This window comes from Sceloporus occidentalis, unplaced genomic scaffold (genome assembly GCF_023333645.1).
Source record: "Sceloporus occidentalis isolate IW3139 unplaced genomic scaffold, rSceOcc1.0.p SCAF_25, whole genome shotgun sequence".
In the NCBI taxonomy this organism is placed as follows: Eukaryota; Metazoa; Chordata; class Lepidosauria; order Squamata; family Phrynosomatidae; genus Sceloporus; species Sceloporus occidentalis.
The window spans coordinates 11,218,398-11,238,716 of NW_028317005.1; the positions used below are offsets into that span (position 1 = coordinate 11,218,398).

At 38.3% G+C, this 20,319-nt stretch overlaps 1 protein-coding gene across 1 annotated transcript; it reads right to left on the reverse strand.

Moving 5' to 3' along the window:
• Window positions 1–4,705: 4,705 nt before the first annotated feature.
• On the reverse strand, window positions 4,706–15,982 carry LOC149300403 (solute carrier family 2, facilitated glucose transporter member 2-like). The gene is made up of 11 exons (XM_089485230.1): window positions 15,956–15,982; window positions 14,212–14,307; window positions 12,633–12,817; window positions 12,023–12,147; window positions 11,494–11,609; window positions 10,852–11,014; window positions 8,974–9,164; window positions 7,755–7,859; window positions 6,262–6,363; window positions 5,379–5,582; window positions 4,706–4,906 (listed from the first exon to the last, which is right to left on the reverse strand). Exons 1-11 carry the CDS (start codon window positions 15,980–15,982, stop codon window positions 4,706–4,708), a joined length of 1,515 nt encoding a protein of 504 aa, XP_089341356.1.
• Window positions 15,983–20,319: the final 4,337 nt, after the last annotated feature.

Here is a 20,319-nt window from a genome sequence, read left to right on the forward strand (position 1 = left end):
GTGTATTATTTGCATCTTGAAACAGCAGCTACTCTTCAAAATAAAACAAAAAAAAAAAATACGATTACACTAATAGAAGTATATAACAAAATCTTGACTCAGTTCCCAAATAAGTCTAAGGCCAACTTTTGGGAACTTCAGGGCTCAGATTAATGACCTGTCTACAAAAATGGGGTATTAAAGCAAAAAGCTTACTTAAATCGAATAATCCACAGTTAAAACATGTGGAAGTATTGCAATGTTTATTTTTTAAAACCTTCTTATGCTTTATGAAAGGGAAATGTTTTAAAATAAGATTCCAAACAGACTTTTTAAATGTTTTATTGCAGAAATGCACACTGTACTGTATCTTAAAAACCACTATGCTACTCCCGCAGTTTATAACATCACCATATGTTATACCGCTTCACTTACATGCCGCCTAACTATTAAGTTGCCAACCCTCTACCGTAAAAAAAACAAACAGGATAATGAATGGAATGGACTAAAGCAATGGCAGCAATGAGAAAGAGGTGGATGGTGCAGTTATTTAATCAGCTGTTTTTTACTCATGAAGTTCTGTATAGCGGGCAGGATAACAGGAACAGAGCATCCAGTCAGTAAGCCAGGTATGTGAGTGGCTCCTGCGACGATGACTGCTGCAGAGGTGGAAGCAGCTATCTCCTCTACAGCTGGTGACATAGGTCAAATAACGGGATTATATGTAAAAGTCTCTTACGTCGTTTTCCTCCTGTGCTGATTGATAGAGTCTTATTCTTACCTTGATGGGCCAAGCGAAGGTTGTACCCCAAACTGTTGTGACAAATGCTGCTCATAGGATGATTCCCCCATAGCTATTGAGTTATTTCTGGCATTTTTCCAGCTCAGAAGAGTAACGCATCACGCCACAGGATCTTCTGACCAATGACAAGTTTTTCATGAACTTTGCCCTCTCTGCTAGTCATCATTGTTCTTATCACCACTATCATCCTTGACTTTTCCCTGCTGTAGTACTGATTGTTCTGCAGCATACGAGGTCTCTATGTAGACCTGAGGCCCTACCCTGACTATCTCCTGCTGTACAGACCTCACTAGCTTCTGCTGCTTAAGCTCTTGCATGCATAGCTCTAAATTACCTCTGTCATCTTCTCTCCCCCTGGCTCTCTACCTCCCACTAACTGACTGAGCAAGTACCTCATCTCGCCCCAAGGTCCCAAACCCCACTCCTCACTTACTTGCACCCAGTTGCTTCCACATACATACACTGTCCCAAGCAGTCCCTCAGGCAATCCCGCATAAACGCTGGCATTGCAAATCACACACCTTTTAAGGAGAAAGGTTTAAAAACATGCAACATGTTTACAAAATGTGTTGTTAATGATGACAGATGCAGTCAGATTGCTCTGTAGGGTGATCAAGCTCCACATTGTGCCTCAATAGCATGCTGTACCTGGTGCTGAGATGTGACATCGTATCCCAGTAGCCAGCCTTGAGAATGAAAGTATGGAGGAGGCTGGAGAGTCCAGATAAATGCAGTAAGGAACGGCTGTGTCTTGTTTATTTTTTTTTTTTTATTTTTTTTTAAACACACGTGTGTCATTTGAGCCTGTGAGGATACATACATGGTCTGCTATTGCATTTTTTTTCTTTTAAAAGTCAGTTCTAAAAAATATAAAGGATAGCATTTTGACATTTTTTTATTCATTTATGCTCATTTTGGTGATTTCAAAAACAATAAAAAATATGTTAATACTGATATCAATTGTTCATATTATATCAAAACATGCTATAAAGCAGTAAATATTAGCACAATACATTCTGCCAAAAAAAATATTTGAATACTCCGAATAAAAACATATTTAGACATAAAAAATGGTTACTTTCACAAGCCATGGTGGCTATTATGAAACGAATGCCCCGAGCAGCCCCTGGACTATTTTCATGTACTTGCAACATATGCCGATCCATTTGTTTTGTGACACAGCCTGAAATCATATAACATTGACCTCATTGAACACAGCAAGATAAACCAAGAGCAGACTGGTTTAACAATCAGTTTAAGGAGGAAACCATTAAACCCTGCTTGGTAACAGATAAAGAGAGCACGTCGCTAATACCCCAAAGAAGTTCACTCTATTCTACTGGGGGAACCTGTGGGGCAGGTACTGGTAACACCTGTCATCCCAGCTGCTCCTAGAGGCAATGGCAACTGTAGGACAGAGTAGGGTTAAAGCTAAAGCTACTCCATTACTGTTACACTGAAGCCCTGTTAACGTGTTGTTATATCACAATATACATTCTAATAAACTAATCTCATTGAAGACATACAAATATTTTACACACATTATAAAAATTCACTGGTCACCAAGGAAGGAGTTTACAGGAGAGATGGACATTTCGGCTCCCTGATATAACTTTATGAATGGCAAACTGCAGTGAGCTGCTCCTGCAAGTAAGGCTGAGCTGGCCCTGAATAATGCATAGTTAAACAATTAAGGAGCATTTTCATACCCAGCTAATCCGCTTCTCTTGTCTACCCAATAATTTATTGTTTAGACTTTAAAATGATTTCAGATTTTATTTTTTGTGTGGTTGTCCTTGAATTAGGAAAGATTGTGCAAAATTTCAGCAAAACAGGTTAAAAAGACCTTCCAAAGAAGCCGGTTGTTACACGAAGAGTATTGCCTCTGGCTTTTAGAGACGTTTCATTAAGCAGAGCTCACGTAGCCAACTTATCAAACTGCAGAGCCTTCTAGCATATCATATTTAAACAAATGTCTAACGCCAGTACCCATAGGGGCCTGTTTGTCGGCATGCAAATGGCTACACGCTGGACACTTTTTAGTACTAGATGTCTATCTTTAATCCCTTCACGTAAATGTTTATAGCCTATAGATTTTGTAACAGACACGTATTGTGAACAAACAGCTGTACACCATCTAAATGTTTTCTTTAAAAAAAACCATTACATTTTCACACCACTGCCGACCATTGCTATGGTTTTAGCCCTTTGCCAAATTACCATTCTCTTGGGCCCTGTCTCTGTTACTTTATACCCTGAGCAGGGCTCTTCACCAGTCTCATGCAGGTATTCTAAACATGTCTGATGGGTTCGACAAAAAGCATAGGGGTAGAGACCTGAGATCTGGATTCACTTAACTCTTCTTTTCCCAGACCAGAACATTTCCAATACATTTTCAGACAACATAACAGACACAATCTAGAAAAGGTTCTTTCTGAAGTCACTGCGCTGACATTTAGTTTGCTCACGCTAAATAAATGATACAGATGTTACTTTATCTCTGTTACTCAGTTAGGTGGGTGAAAGAATATGTAAGGCATCTTAGTGAACACTTGGAAAGTGATCTTTTGCACAGGATTCACTAGTGAATTTTGCCATGGAATCCTCTAGATACCCTGCAGTGAAGCCTAACGGTAAACAAAAACAGCACTTTGTCTTAGAAAATAGTGGCAGATGCGGTCTGAAAATATAAGATAGTCTTTATTGACAACTACTCTCTGCATCTCCTACGCAGCTTTAATGGAGAAAAGTCTAAAATATTAAAATTATTATAAAATCTAAAAATGTAAAAAAAATACTTTTATCCTTATAATTAAGGAGAATGCCGCAGTATAAAAACAATACCACAAAAAAATGTACTTAGTCAGCCAAACATTCCCAGCATGGATACATACAAAAATGAATTCATTTTTAGTAGTTATTAGCCTTATAACAACACCAGGGTTTAAACACAGACGTGTCGTACATGGAAGGATGTCGTGTAACACGTGACACCTGCAGCTCGACAAGAAGCTTTTTTTGTTCTGTATTCAGCCAAACCGCCTGTAAATGCCCAGATCTAAGGATAGCGTCACTTTTACACTTTTAATAAAGGTATAAAGCCAAGTCTAGCAGTGATTGGGTTGCGCTTACATGGGCTTGCAGTTCAACCTATTCATGGCTTAGTAAGGCAGGACAATGCATAGATTCAGGTGTATTCTTTAAGGAAAGCAGAACTGCACCACGCCAAGGTTAGCGTTCAGTCTCTTATTAGTGTTAAAGCATCTCACTGCATTCTATTGTTACTACTTTAGGGTAACAACTAACATTTCCAAATCAGGGACGCAATCCGTGCTAAAGTATGCTTAATTCTGTAAACCTTCAGTATATGGATAGGGAATGCGACGGGGAAATCTTTGTTCTACATCACGTGATACTCTATTTACACTCCTATTACTGAAGCAAATGTTCTGTATTTAGGTTGAGGTTTTTACCGTTATGAGAAAATGAAAGGGCGTAAGCAATTATTAAGCTTTTTTTTTGTAACAGTACAAAATGTGTGAAAAGCACAGCCACGGCAGATCTCTCCGTCACGCAAGAGGCAGTTTGCTGATAATGCTCTGCCGGCTATGGGTTTAATAACCAAGCTGCTTCTCCCAAAATAACCCCCAGGTTCTCAAAATTGTTAATTCTGTATCACAGTAGTCCTTCCCTGCATAAAATGTGTTCTTTTTAACATGATAAAAACAGAGCTGATTCTAATTTTATTGTTTGACTGTATTTTCTACATTCTACCTAGTTTACGTCATCTTTATCCCATACTGTCTTATAAAAATAGGTATTTATAAATAAATGTAATGCTCCGTTTACCCTGTGTCATATAAAACAAAATCCTGAAATGCAAAAAAGTTAGGTTTCCATAGTTATAATCCCATCTTGTAAAAGTTAGGCGTCGGTACTAGTTCCCAAGTATTCCATTTCAGTGGCTTTGAGTCCTTTGCGCGTGGCGAGTTTATTCTTACGGAACTCAGCAGATATCTCCTCAAATGACTTCCCTTTGGTCTCAGGGACTTTAAAGTATGTAAACACAGTGAAGCCGAAAAGCAAAATTGCGAAAATGATGAACACGTAGGGTCCGCAGGCTTCCTACAAACAAAAGAAAATCATCGTGAGCAAACCAATGAAGTATAGATTAAGGTTAAGCATTAAAATTGTACGTAGTATGAGGCACACATATTCAGTTACAAATAATCCAGATAAGAATGGAAAAGATCGAAAGAGTTTCTAGATTATCACATTTCAGAAGATTGAAGAATAATTTCTATGAAAGGTTTGGCCACAAATAGAATAAAGAGCCACAATGCTGGGTTTGCTACAGCCGTAGCTTCCATGTCTGCAACTAAATGATGTTCATTGGAACAAACCAAATAATATGAGCCTTTCTTCGGTGCTAATCTATATTACTATATACAGCTCTGTAGTTAATGCTTAAAGAAGAACATTAATTTTTCCATGGGATTAAAATCTGGCACCCTATGGGTACTGATCGAGTCCCGTGGTCACTCCGGGCCTTGTCTGTAAGGTTAACTGCATTTGTATGTGCTTGGTTAATACTTACGGCAATGTACTGAAAGCACATCCCAATGATAAAGTTGCAAGTCCAGTTGCAGCACCCAGACACGGCCATTGCTGCAGGTCGAGGACCCTGACTGAACAATTCAGCGACAATAAACCAAGGGATGGGACCGGGACCAACTTCAAAGAAAACCACGAAAAGGAAGATGGCAACCATGCACAGATAACTCATCCAAGCGTACTGACTCTGGGGAGGAACACGGAATAACATGCATACAAGTTACTTCACAATGAAGACCTTTATCAGCTATCTCACAATTCCAGTTTTATGTTTACTGCATAACCCACAACACTAACAAATTTAATATCTTGTGTACACAAAATACTTCCCGTAACAGATGGATTAATACTTTTTTCACAACTCTATTAACTCTACTAGTGTCACTTTTCTCTTGGCATGTAAATGAGTCAAGTGGTTGAACTTGGATTGAGCGAAGTGCTTACCTTGGTGATGCATTAGACAATGTGAAACAAAATGTCAAACAGAGATGTACAATCCACCTTGTTGCATTATGGCCCAATTGTCTCTTTACAAAGGGGAAGTAATTGGGGTCTAAAGACAGTTATACTGAGAGATCTGCAAGTTTGCCTGGAAGTACATTTCTCCTCCACGCATTGGCCGTGTTGACAATAAATAGCTAATGTTAGAATTCACAGGTTTGTGTCCACTGAAACCACCATCCACTGAACAACCCCAGAGGTGCAAGATCAATTATTTCATTATGTATAATAAGAGTGGGTGATATGGAAGCCTCGAGTACGTGGTGCCCTCGACAGTAGAAAATAAAAAGGCAGATGTGTTCACGTTCTATACAAATTCACATCTATATAATGATGAGCTTGGTTAAACATCTTGTTACACTTACCAGCAATGCTAGCGCAATGGTCATGATAATAGCACATATACACATGCCTCCGAGACCAACCAGATAGAGGGATCTTCTTCCTGCTCTTTCTACCAGGAACACCTGCGACACAACAGCGGGGATTTATAGATAAATTAGCAATCCGTTATTTGCATGGAATAAGCTGCTCTAGTGCAGAGTTTGTAAGTCACAAGTTCTAAGAGTCCTAACAGATATGTGAGGGTCAGATGAGATGAATCGCCGCCCACTTAGATACTCAAGCTTTTCCGAGAGCTATATTTTGTGGCTAAAATACAGTGAAACACAAACGGAACAGGTTTTACTCTAGTGCCATGTGCTAACTGCAACTCTTACTTATCTCTTAAGTGTTTCCTATGACCCCCAGCCTGTCTGATCAACACTTAAACTCTCCTGTTTAAAACACAAATTCATACACATATCATATGCATGTCTTTATTTACAGCAGAACATCAGGTTTAATAGAGGAAAAAGAGACAGAAATAAAAATGTTCTGCTCGAATAGTGCAGATCCCATGTTCTGGTTTCTACTGCTTTTCTATTCAAACATTATCTAGTCTGCTGGTAATAAATAACCCACAAGCTAATGAGAAGCCCGATTTCATAGCTGTCAGCATTTGATCTGTGTTTGACCTTGTAAGCCTAGATAAAATGAAATGCTTACAAGCCAGAATACGCAAACTGCCAGGTGAATTTACTAATGTCAGCAATGTACCAATTTCAGCATCATTCTCTCTATGGCCATGATTAATCAAATAATGAGACGGCTCACCTACTGACTGAGTATTGCAATATGTTTGGGATCGGATGCTGTTTAAAATATTGCAAAACTGCCCAGTGAAAATTAAAATATGAATACTCATGGCCAGCCCTGCCATGAAGGCAAACTAAGCGGCCACCTTGGAATTCTGAGCTGCTCGGGCTATCAAACAAGTGGATGCAGAAGGAGTGGAGACATAGGCACTCTTAATATTGGCAAATGTTAGGCTTCCTCATATAGTTGAGGTACAGGATGCAGCGTCATCTGCCCTTAACAAACATGGTGGAACTCGAAAGTAGTCCACTTTACCTACATCAAACCATATAAAGGACGTTTTTACACCTATCGTCCAAGATTGATTCCAGAACTTACTTAGTTTCTTTAAGGTGTATACATGTTGGTATTCTGATAACCTCTCTTGTTGGTAACACTTGTTAATCTCTGCTTCTGATTTATGAAGCCACATTTCAGTGTTTAATATCCTTCCATAGCCCAATAAGGTTAACTGAGCTCTAAGACAAAAAACATCTGTATACACACATAGCTCCTAGTGAAACAGGATACTCGAGGATTCTGATACAGGCTGCTTGCAAGCTACCAAATACACAGTATGTTTGTATCCAGTTTCCATTGCCTATTTAACATATCCCACAGCTTAGTTATAATGACACAATATTTAATATTTTATACCATCAGACATTTTATTATTACTCACCGACACAACAGTGAAAATTGTGTTCACCGCACCAACTCCTATTGTTGCATATACTGGTTGGCTAATTCCTGCTTTTGAAAATATACTTGTGGAATAGTAAAATATCTGCAAAACAAAAAGCACATTTTTACAACTCATTATAGATTGAGGTTCCACGTGCAAATACTGGGCGCCGTATAAAAAGGAGATTGTAATGTATGGTCTGAAAAGTGGTTTTATCACCTTAGCAAATAACGGAACTAATGTTCCTGCTGATTGGATCAGTCCATCAGTTACTATGGTAACAAAATCACTTTGAAAACATTACACCAGACCCACTAAACGTAACACTTTTTTATATTTGAAGAAGAAAACAATTTAGGAAATAAACAGTAAAGTGAGTACATGTGTATGTTTTCCATGTTTATATTTTGGGGAACACTGGCACAGGTTATGTTTAATTTAGTGTGTGATGCATGGAATATTCTAGAAGTTGAGACCTTTTATTAGGCCAACAAAGAAAAATGATGTAACTGGACTTCAGAGATCGCTTCTTGAGATGAAGAAAAACAAGAGGTTCCGAATGCTTATGTAACTAACTGAAGCTTTTCTGTGTTGGCCCAACAAAAGGTATCAAATTTTGACTAAAGTCTCCATTTCTTTTTGAACTATTACAGTAATATCTGTTTTACTTATCATGGATCCTACTTAACTGTGAGGGATGGCAAGTTTAAAAACGTTCACCTAATGATCCTAACTACATACTGTTAAAGGAGGAAACACTCCAGAATCTCCAACACCCTTAGAAACCGACGGAGTGTTTATGAGTTCCTAAACTTGGTGAAAATGTGTGAAAACACTCAAAGTTCCTCCAAGTTTAACAACTCACAGAGGTGTCAATGGCATTTGGGAGTGTGTGAGACTCTAGTCAAGTTCCCCCTTTGAGAAGGACTCAGTTTGCCTGTGACTGAAACATAGAAACAAATAATTCCACAGCAGATAAAAACGATTTAGCCCATCTAGTCTGCCCATTTTTCCTAATGTAAGACCCAAGCGTTCCTTGGTCTTGTCTTAGATTCTGGATGGCTTTATGTCTATCCCATGCAGACTGGATGTCTGATTTGACAAGGTGATTTCTCCCCCCCATAACTCCACTTTATTAAAAACAGCCTATAGCCAACATTACTGGTGAATCCTGAGTGGCAGGCAGAATATTTGCTTCCCGTTAGCTTTTACTCACCCCGTTAATTCCAGAGAACTGCTGAGAAATGTGAAGCACAATAGAAACCAGAAGAGGTTGTCGGTATTTTGAGGATTTAAACAGCTGAATAATGGACACCTTCTTCTCACTGGCAGCTTCTTCCTTCTCCTTCCTCATCTCCTCAATATCTTTTGTTGTGTCAAAATATGCCCCCCTTATTCTTCTCAAACCTGTATTAGAAGTACAAATATGCTCAACTGAGTTGGACCTACAGTATACTGACATTGGACCCAGGCACATAAGAGAAGAAGAAAAACAATAATGCAATTCTAGAATGGGAGAACCAACAAGTTAATAGCAGTTTTCATTCAGCAGATTTCCCTAGCGCAACTCTAGCATTTTACAGATAATGATAATGACAATCCAGAACAACGATGAACTCATGACGTAACATTTCACATTCCAACTTGTCTCCTTGTATTATTCATTTTATGTATTCTTAAAACACACAGCTCCTTTACAGACACTGCCTGGAATAGGAGTTAGTCTAGCCCATGGCATAGCAGCAAGGCTTTGGTAGTTTAATCAGCCACAATGCTAGCCTCAAAAGTACCCTAGGCCATCTACAACTTTGGTTGTTTACCTACTTATTAGCCATTTGACATTATCTGACCTTGCTGCAGGACGCATCTGGTCATATAATTACTAAGGAATTCTCATCCATTGTTTTCCCAGTCAGTTTGGTCTTTACCTTTTCATGGTAACATAATGAAAGAGGGCCACAAAGATGACCAGGTAATTAGAAGACAGTGACTATATACCAGGGCTGGACTGGGGCAGGAAAAGCAGCCCTGGTACTTGAAGGCTAGCACCACTGAATGCCACGCACTTTCCCTAGCGCAGCGTGCTCCCGTATGTATCCAGCCCATGGCTGCACTTTTTAAAGTCAGGCCTGCCATATACCGTTAAAGTCTAGAACAACTTACCAAGAGATAATCAGCCATTCTAGATGCACAATAAAACTGCCATCAGGTGACTAAAACAAAAACTCTATTTACAGCACTCTAATAAGCATTTTTATACTATGGGTACAAATTATTATACACCCAAATCTCACCAATGAATGCATTTGTCAAAGAAAAGAAAGACTGGTGTTTTTAACATTATTAGCCACTTGTGTTTTATCTTTGTTAACCTTTAACCAGTGATCACGCACACAGGCAGTGGAAGACTGCTTGTCTGGAATTAGTTACAAAGAAAACATGCAGATTGCAGAATGAAGTTGTTACACTTTTATGTATTTCAAGCCTAATCATAGTAACAGTAAAGAAGGACCTAAGTCCAACCAAGTTCAACACTCAATTTAGCTATTTTTTTCTGAAGTCCCCATGTAGAACTTGTTTGCTCTTGGTATAGAGATACAAACTATAGCATGTAGTGGGGTAGCTCTGTGCTCCAACTCCAAGCACAGAATACACAGCCATCCTCTATGCTCTCCCTGGACCAAGGGACAGCTTCACGTAATTTTTTTTGCCACGGCAATTTCCACATTCGTTGTGTGTGACCGGTGTATGTTGTATAATACATTTCATTATGGCAACTGTTTTTTTCTTCCAAAATGGGTTATGTGGTATTAATATAAATCAATGTCATTGCTTGGGTCAGACCCTCCAAATGAGGCTACTAATCACCGCCCTCTCTACATGGGTGCTACTCTAGGTTTTCCTGGAACTTGCATGAGTTATATTGATCACTGGATAAATATTTTCTTTCTCTTTGTAAGTTACATTATTGGAATTGTCTGGCAAATGTTTGAGTGGGTAAAACAGAAATCGTTTCACAAGTGCTGCCTGGAAATTGAACAAACTGTTGAAGTTTACAGTTTGCTAGGTCAGAGCTAGTTAATGTATTACTTACTATTTTTAGATGCCTCCTCTTTTCCAAGTTTGATGAAGAGGAATCTGGGGCTTTCTGGGCAAAAGAAGAGTAGAATTGTCTGAATAACTGCCGGGACACCGGAAAGACCGAGTAAGACGGGCCATAGCTCCTTACTGCCGAGGATAAAGTCTAGCCCAATAATCTATAGGTATTAAAGGATATGGTATAAACTACACATACAGACAAGATTACCCATAGTGTGACATATCGATATTGCATATCAGTTTATTTATGTTTCATGCAACCTGCATTTCCCCAACCGGGGCTTCAGAACATAAAAACATATACTTAGAAGTTTTTTTTTTATTTCTGTCTCCCCAAATAACTGGATTTTTACATCTATGGTGTTCTTTAAAAGGGTAATTCAACGTTTTTCTTCTCCCTATGTCTTTCTGTCTCTATCTGACAGCCCCTGATCCCTTCTTCCATGTACACAACATTATCCGCACCGCCTCATACACAACACTCTCAGCAGCAGCACCTCTCTTTTCCACACACAACACTATCCTGTGGTCCCTCTCCTTCTCTCCAGCAACACTAACCACCTGACCCAAGTTAGCACTTCACTTTAATCCTCAGTTTGTTCAAAGTGTATCTACCATGGTTACAATGAAAGTCTACCTGGCTGATGAGAATTCCTGTTACAATAGCAAGCTGGTGCAGAGTCCCCAGCGCTCCTCGGAGTGGGGTGGGAGAAATCTCTCCAACATACATTGGGACTAATCCTGATGCCAATCCTGTGGAAATGGAAAGATAATTCATAATCACATCTCTGGACACAGCATGTTATGATTAGTCATATCTTTATGACTGACTATGATTCCACTGCCCCAAACAGCCTTGCCAATGATAATGTATGTAAGACATTACCTAGCCAAGATGACATATGGAGAATGAAAGGGACATCTCTGGTAATTTTTTTTATTATGATTAGGCAAATGCATCTACTTTCATAAATTTCATAATTTAATCCAGGTACATTTGACCCTTTACTGTGATTAAATATATCAGCATAATAGTTTTTCAAAAGAAATCAAAGCAAAATATAGTGGCCCTAGAGTTGTGTGATACATTCTGCCGTTAAACATGAGTGCTGTATATGACGTCTGAGGGGACATATATTTTGTTTAGTTTATATGATGTTACTTACCACAGTAAAGTCCGGTAATTAATCTACCAGCGATAACAAGGGCATGTGCTTGACCGAGTGGTGCCAACCCCATAAGGAGAGCTCCAATTATTGCCAAGGAATTTACTACCATCATGGCTTTGATCCTGAAATGAGTAATATTCTCCAGTCAGGGTATTGTGCAAACAGTTTTTATGCTGTGTTAAATAGTGCCCTGCATCTTTAGCCAACGCAACAATTATTAACCCATTAATGACAAAGCCGTACATGTACGGGCTCAAAATGCATTGTTTTCATTGGGTTTAGGGACCGCCCATTGTCCTTAAGGGGTTAACATCTTTTATACGGAGGCCAGGTTATAAACATTTGCTAAAATAAACATCAAAACTAGTACATAGAAACTGACTTCACATTTATTGGTCAAATCTACATGTTAACACAACTGTATGCCTGAAAAACTTTAACATTGAATAACACAGAATTTGGTGTCTTTAACACCTTTGCATCCCTAATCAATCCTTGCCTCCATCATGACAGCCTGGACCTCATGCACGCTTCCGTCCACCATGGTATGATTTGCTTACAAAATAAGGTAAATAAACAAGAAGAAAATAATTGCTGTATTACAAACCTCCCAAGTTTATCTGCGATCCATCCAACAAAAAATGAAGACACCATCCCACCAAGTGAAAATATAGACACCGAGAGGGACCAATACATTGTAACAGCGGGAGGAACGGGAGCATCTTCTGTTTGGTTGGTACTTTTTTCCAGCATGTCCAGTTCGAGGACCCGTGCATAGTGAGCTTCAATGATCTGTTCCATAACAGAATACACCATCAATAAACGTTGCATTTCATGTCATGTTAAGTGAATGATGCCAAAGAAGGAGAAGGTCTAACTAAATTATATTTTCAGATATTTTTGTGTCAATTGCTGTATATGCATTATTATTATTATTATTAATTTCTGAACAGCTAACAACAGGATAGAAAAACATTACTTATGGAAGAAGCCAAAGTTATTTTTAGGTTGAATACAGAATTTAAAGAAAACATGTTGTATTATATCTGCCTGATCAGCTGGAAGCACCGATGCTGTCAACCAGTTAACCAAGACAGGAAACAGACGTGATTTCCTCTCACTGAGATGGGAGTTCCAGATTGTTTTCCATGGGAAAGAAAACATCAAGTTTGTTTATGGTTGGCGGAATATGGTGGCATTGTCAGAGAATTTCCAGGAGAGGCCCCCCATGCAGACACCCATTCTCACTGCTCTTCCCCACATTGGTAGTAGGGATCTAGTTACTTATAGTAACACTGAGCCTTTTGCGGCAGGAGTAGTGAGCGACCATCAAGTGACCTAGTGCAGGGGTGGCACTACTATTTAAGCAGGTTAAGCAGCTGCTTGTGGTCCCCGACTGGTCCTTATAGGACGTGGGAGGGGTGAGACTCGTATCCTTATAACACTATATTGCATTTTTTAGACATAAACATGATGTTCCACAATTCATCCAAGTATCTATTTGATCACTTGTACTTCAGATGAGGCACCAGTATATCTTAGTAACCCAGATCTGTCCCTGACTGGCTAGAAAGTACAACCTGTAAACATGTGCATAGTTAAAATAACATTGTCATTAATGTGAACTGAATTTGGGTAAATTAATGTAAATATATATATACTTTTGTATTTCAACACTTTTTTGTGAAAATTAATTATTGCAAGAAGTAAAAGAATAAATATGGGTCTCAGCTGAGTTATTAATAATAGTGGGCACAACCATAAAGCAGCGTGTTACTATAGTACAACTAGCAGAAAATGAAATCACGTCACTTAAATACATACATCAGATAAAGTACACAAAAATCTAAATATTTAAATGTGAAAAATAGGCTGCTGCTTGAGGTATGATCACATGGTTTTAGGTTATTTTTAGCCTTTCTTAGTACATGGTAGACATGTTTCCCATTAATTTGTACTTGATAAGAGAAGCAGCTGTTCACTATAGCACTTGCAATCTATGTACTCGCTAAGAAAATTTCCAATTTCACCTTCATGTAAATCCTTCCATGAAAAACGTGGAAATTCTTTTCTTTTTCAGTAGGACTCAATTGTTCGATATGTGACGAAGTGAACTTTGTAGTTGTCAGCTATCCTGTTTTATGGTGATGTATCTAATAAAGGTTCTATTTGTACAGTAAGGTCACCTTTTGTGGAGCGTTGATGACTCCAATACCATATCCATACTGCAGGGACCCCAGAACTGCTGTAAAGACAGCAAACGCCAGCGTTCCAGTGAGGTTCTAAAAGAAGACATACACAAGAGATTCATATTTATATGATATCAAACAAGGGGAATCTAAATATACCTAGTAGTGCTGAAATAACTAATAAAAATTCAAAGGCTTGGCTTATTTGTTACAGATATCGCAGCATGTGATCCCAAACTTCATATTCACTTACTGTATTTCAGGTGTTGTAGGAGATATGTGTAAATAAAACTCTATGAAGTGGACAAATGTGCTCAAAATCTACGAGCCTAACAGTTTTAATGTACTTAGTTTCCACAACGTTTCTTTATAAGGAAAACTGAAATCTATTAAGTTTACACACATCATAGTCAGTACTTATTTTTTACTTTAACTGGTAGAAGATAACTGTAAACTCTTCAAAAGCCTTCACTAATCATATATAAGAGGCTCTTTGGGGCTATGAAGTATCCCTGACTGCTTTTTATGCATTTGCAATGACATAACATATACAGGATTAGTACACAGTGTTATCAATGATTAACCAGTTGATGCATGGGGAACAGCATTGAACGGCACCTATTTTATAGCAAAATAGTGTGGGTTTTGTTCATTAATGATTTATGGCTTTACACAATCAATGGAAGCAGAAGGTAGCACATTAGTTAACGCGTCTCATGGCAACAGATGCCCTTTAGCGATTTATACACTCTCATCACTCTTAGCTAGCACAGTCCATCAACACCTGGAAACCTACAGTTATCCAACCCAGAAGTCGGTGGTGTTGTAGATGTGTGTAGCTTCGTCGTGACACCACTCATAGTATAAATGTCCATGCGGAGCCTATACATGCAGGGTCACACGGCTGTGTTAGTGGCTGGTTTTCTCTTGTAATGGCAAAAGTGAGCTAAAATCTGAGACGCTCCAGGGAGGGGACGCACCCTAGGACAGGCTATTAAGCAGATGTCCGCTCTCCGTGGAGTTGTTCTCAAACCTTTTTGTATGTAAGTTCAGCCTTTTTTAAAGCAAATGGAGCCAAGTGAAATAAATCTGCTATACTCGATGATAGTGAATCTCTTTTGAGTGAGTTGTCTGCATGACAACGTTCTGTCTGCAGCCACTCTTTGTGTAACCAGCCTTCTCCATTGTCATGTATATTATTCTTTTATCACACCTATTAGCACAGACTATGCAGACGATCCCATTCACTTCGCTAAACATTCATATGAAAGAATGTCTTCCTATCTGCAGACCGGCTCATCAGCTCCATTTAGCTTTTACCATATCTCTCTCTCTCTCTCTCTCTCTCTCTCTCTCTCTCTCTATATATATATATATATATACACATGTACATAAAGAACAAAATACACAATGTAGAATTAAAATATGTTGGAAATGTAAACAAAAAATGCGCACACACTTTATACCTATTACAATTTAGAGTTATAAACTCTTACATAAGCTTTTTTGTATAAAATAAGATAAGAGCCTCAGTTAATTATTGAAAAAAAAAAGGTAAACCAACCAAAAACCTTGGTCTTTTACTAATACATACGGAATTTGACCCCAGATAACATTAAACTAGTACCTCTGATTTAAAAGTATATATATATATATATATATATATATATATATATATAATGAGATTATCTGTATCTAACCCGGCTTTTAAATTAGAAAGGAAACCGAGTAAAAGAAATACCTTCTGGTTTTGCATTTTCCTGTCCATTGTGGTGGTGTCCAGTGCAGCTGCAGGAGATGGCTTTGTGAGTGAGTGACCTTTCCTTAAATACAGGTATAGTATCTGTGGGCAGTCCTAGCGGGGGGAGGACTCAGAGTTCAAGAGAATTTGCTTTACAACTACTTTAGGCAGAAAATAATAAATAAATAATCAATTCTACTCTAGGAGTGGTGGGGCAAAAGGGTAATCTTCATCTTAAACCTTAAGTGGACTCTCTGATACATTGTGAGAACTCAAAGCAAATAAATCGTAAAAAAATGAAAATTGGTGACAAATCCATGATACTGTTTAACCTTCTCATACTCGGTGGTTTTTCTTATGGCAAAGTAAGCGGTAATGCTATGTGTCATACACCAGCTGTTAAAAAAAAAATTCTAGCTTTGGCACATTTTAACATTTTATGCCATCTTTGCAGTTGTAGATTTTTGCTTGATGTTACAGAGTTTTGTGTAGTCTAAGTCTTTGTGGTCTAAGGTATTTAAGATGTAGTAATGATGTAGTAAAAGTATTTGTGTGCATGCATTGTCGACGACATATAAATAAAAGATAATTAAAAAATAAAATCATACTCCCGGTCCAGTGGGCTGGTAGGAGGGGGATATTTTTAAATACCATACGCAATGGAGCCCATGTTTTTTTTTGCTTTTTGTTTCTAGTTTTCTTTTCAAGCGTATGACTGGAAATATTACATAGCAATAACTATGGTCAAGTTGGATAGCATATACCAAACAACGTGGAAGAAAAACTTTAACATAAGCATATCCAGACCTTAGCTTAATTATATATGGCCATTAAACACAGTATAAACCAGTTCATAGTTATAAGAATACCTGAACAGAGTTGGTTACTGAATAGACATACCTCTAGTGCCATAGAGGATATCCACTCATTTGTGGGTAACTTGCAGTATTTTAGAGTTTCAGCCACCTTTACATGGGAAAAGTAATATACTTCACTCTTTTCTATGCTAAATCTCATGTTTTGGAGATTGAGGGGGTTGAAAACTTGTCCCTAAAAAAAGGCTCATGCCTTTCTGCTGTCTCATGCTTTGGCACGTGCCCAGCCACCAGGATAGTGGTTAAATGTAGAAATGAACTGTTCTTTTACAGGTTTTGTTTTTGGTTTTTTTTTACATTATTTTATACTATAGATGCATGTCAGAATTAGCTGTTCAATGTCTGCATTAAATTCCATGAATAATCAGAATCCACATTCTGTGTCACATCTGCTCCTGCTGCCCTGTAGCGTTTTAGCACAAAGTGTACTGTTTTATATACTTTTCTAAAGCCGCTGGACCAGTTCCTCCTACACTGGGTGGAAGGTAACAGGCCTGTAAATACGAAGGAATGCTTGCCATGAATGAATGACACCTTGAAGAAAAGTGTTTTTGTGTTTGTACACACACTGAGCAGAAGGCAATTTCAGAGGTTAACTTGAGCATTTTGAACAATTTCTCTAAATGTCGAAGTGGTGGTCAACGACCGCATAATAAAATCATAATAAACTATGGCAGCCAAATGGGAAATCAAAAGTATACGTTATTTAATTTATGAAAAATAATCAAATTGGAGAAATAATTCTTCAACAAATAGTATTCTTGATCACAGATGCAGAATGAAAGCTTTTAATGTAACAGAAGCTTTGGTTGAGTGTTTCAATGTTACTTCCTCAAGATTTTGTAACATAGTAGAAAAGTAAGTTAGGTTTTTCTTAGTGTTTACATGAGGCATTAATACTTATTACAATGTATCTCTCCTGAAGCCCCAATTATTTTTCACCTCTACTCTACCTTTTCATATTTTCCCATTGGGCATTGGAGATATTAAGGCTGTCTAGTGTGTAAAATCTTCATTAAACAAAACAAAATCATTAAATGATGGTAAAATGATAACAGGATAATAGTTAAGTTTTGATCACTCCAAGATCCTGCTACAGCCACCCTCCGTGGGGTGTATTCAATAAAGTAAATATCTTAGTAGGTTACTCAATAAGCAGTCTGATCATTTACCCAGGTCTCCTCATCAAAGCCCTCACATTTAAGGTAAGGTTCAAGGAGGCAGAGTACTGGTCGTGTCAAACATTTGTGCTGTTAATAATGATTAATCTGTGGCAACAGCTTCATTAAACGGTTTTAATTTGAGATGATAAGTGTACCTGGTGACTTCCGAAGGCTAGTCCCCTGGTTCTTTTTTCTCCTGATGGGAATTAAGAAGCACTGAGACTGAATCAATGAGACCAGGGTTGGCCACACATAGACTACCCTTCATATGGGAACAATGATGGGAGTTGAATTGGGGCAGGTGTTAAACAGAAATATGTACAGGGGGAGTAAGGTACATAAGAAGGGATGCACTAAATAAGTATAAGTCATTTTAAAGTCTGGATGTTGAATTATGTATGTGAGACGAGTGGGGTCAGGGGCGTCCAACGTGCGGCCCTCCAACTGCTGCCGAACTACATCTCCCATACTGCTCAGCCAGCCCCTTAGCTGAAAAAGCATTATGGGAGATGTAGTCCTGCAGCAGCTGGAGGGCCGCACGTTGGACGCCCCAGGTAGGTTTTTTGTAACATTGTATCTGATGTCACTTTGCATCAAGTGAAAAGAGTAAAAACCTCTTTGAAGAGTGTTTTGCCCTCATAAAAAATATGCTGGGTTTTTACTTTTTGATGGTTACACATTATAATAAGGGTAATAATTACACATAGCAGTTTTCAAGGACAATGATTTTAATGAACAGCAATTTTGATCTTAGTAAGACTTTATTAATTTAGTAAATGTAATGAACACAAAGTAGATTGTATAGATTTTCTAAAAGTTGGCTGGATTGTTAATATGTTAATAGCGTTGACTGTGATCACCTTCTTAACATATCATAAACTTAGTCTCAACTAATGCGGGACAGAGATGAGAGATTTCACTGCTTCTGCATTATCTACCACTATCTACCATGTACGTCCAGCTGTGATGCCACCTAATGATGTCAAAATGCTCACTGCCAATATCAATGAGCAGACATTCTCTGTAGGCTAACAAAGCAGTGTGCAAGAGAAGATGCAAGAAAAGAACCTCTCAGAGCAGTGGGAAAGGGGACACAGAAGCAGTCAATAGAGAAAGTATGGAGACATTGAGAGAGAGAGAGCATGAGAAAGTGAGTAGGTAAATGTGAGTGAGAGTGTGTGTGTGTGGGGGGGGGCGAATACTCTAGGTATGCCCTGGTCTATGACCCGCATGTTTTAATGCCATCACTCTATGATTGCCTCTACCACTTCTGCTTAGAGGCTGTTCCACTTATCTACCAACCTCTCAGCAAAGTAAATCTTCCTCAAAAAAGTCTTAGGTTCCAAAATAGAACAAAACACACACACACACAATATATATATATGTAGTATGCAGCCACACGCTATGTGTGCCAGATGGCCAGTCCATGCTTAGCTCCTGCTCCGAAATGTTTGAGCATATGCACCAAGAAGCAGTTGATGTGCAGAGTATATAACTTTTCTTTTAATTATCGATTATTGCCTGAACAGTGGTACAGTAGCAGTGTTCTCTTACACTTATGGCACCCATAGTAGAACTTATTAATCAGAAACTAGAAAGAGGTCAGGAAACACCCTGAAGGAAACAAAGGTTATCTCTCCTCACCATTACGTTAAGAAAGATCAAAGTGTTCTTCTCAGGAAGGCAATATTTAGACTTTATTATTATTATTGGGTTCAATCAGAACATGTCTTGAGAGAAATCTCATTATGTCGGGAACAGATGAAGTTAGTGGGGAGAGTCAAGTAAGCTTAATGCAAAACGTATCTCTTCTTTATTTTATGCTGCAACTTTATTCTCAGATTTACCATTAGATGGCCACTGTGAAGTGCTGATGGGTGACTCTCATTGAATCTACAGGAATAATTAATATGAATATATCTTTTTTGCTTCTATTGAAGGCCCTTGTGGAAGAGAGACACTAGGTATATTGCGTGGTATGTTTTTTCATTATATGACCCTTTGGTCGTACAGTATATGGAAGAGCCTGTTGCAAAAGGTGGTATTTTTTGCTTAATTAAATTACACAATAAAATATCTATCAACGTGTGCAGCAGTAAGAAGCAAGAACCAATCTTTCCGGGGAGGTTGTGAGAGAATCCCCCAGGATATTTGTACATGAATACATTTGCAATAATCGACTTCTATAAGTACAATGTAACATTGTGACAAACATTGTGCAGTATAATTTGTTTATAGCAAAATGGCACACAGGATTAGTGCGCCAACTATAGGGAACGACAGCAGAGAGGGGGCGACAACAGAAGAAAAATGAATGGAATGGAAT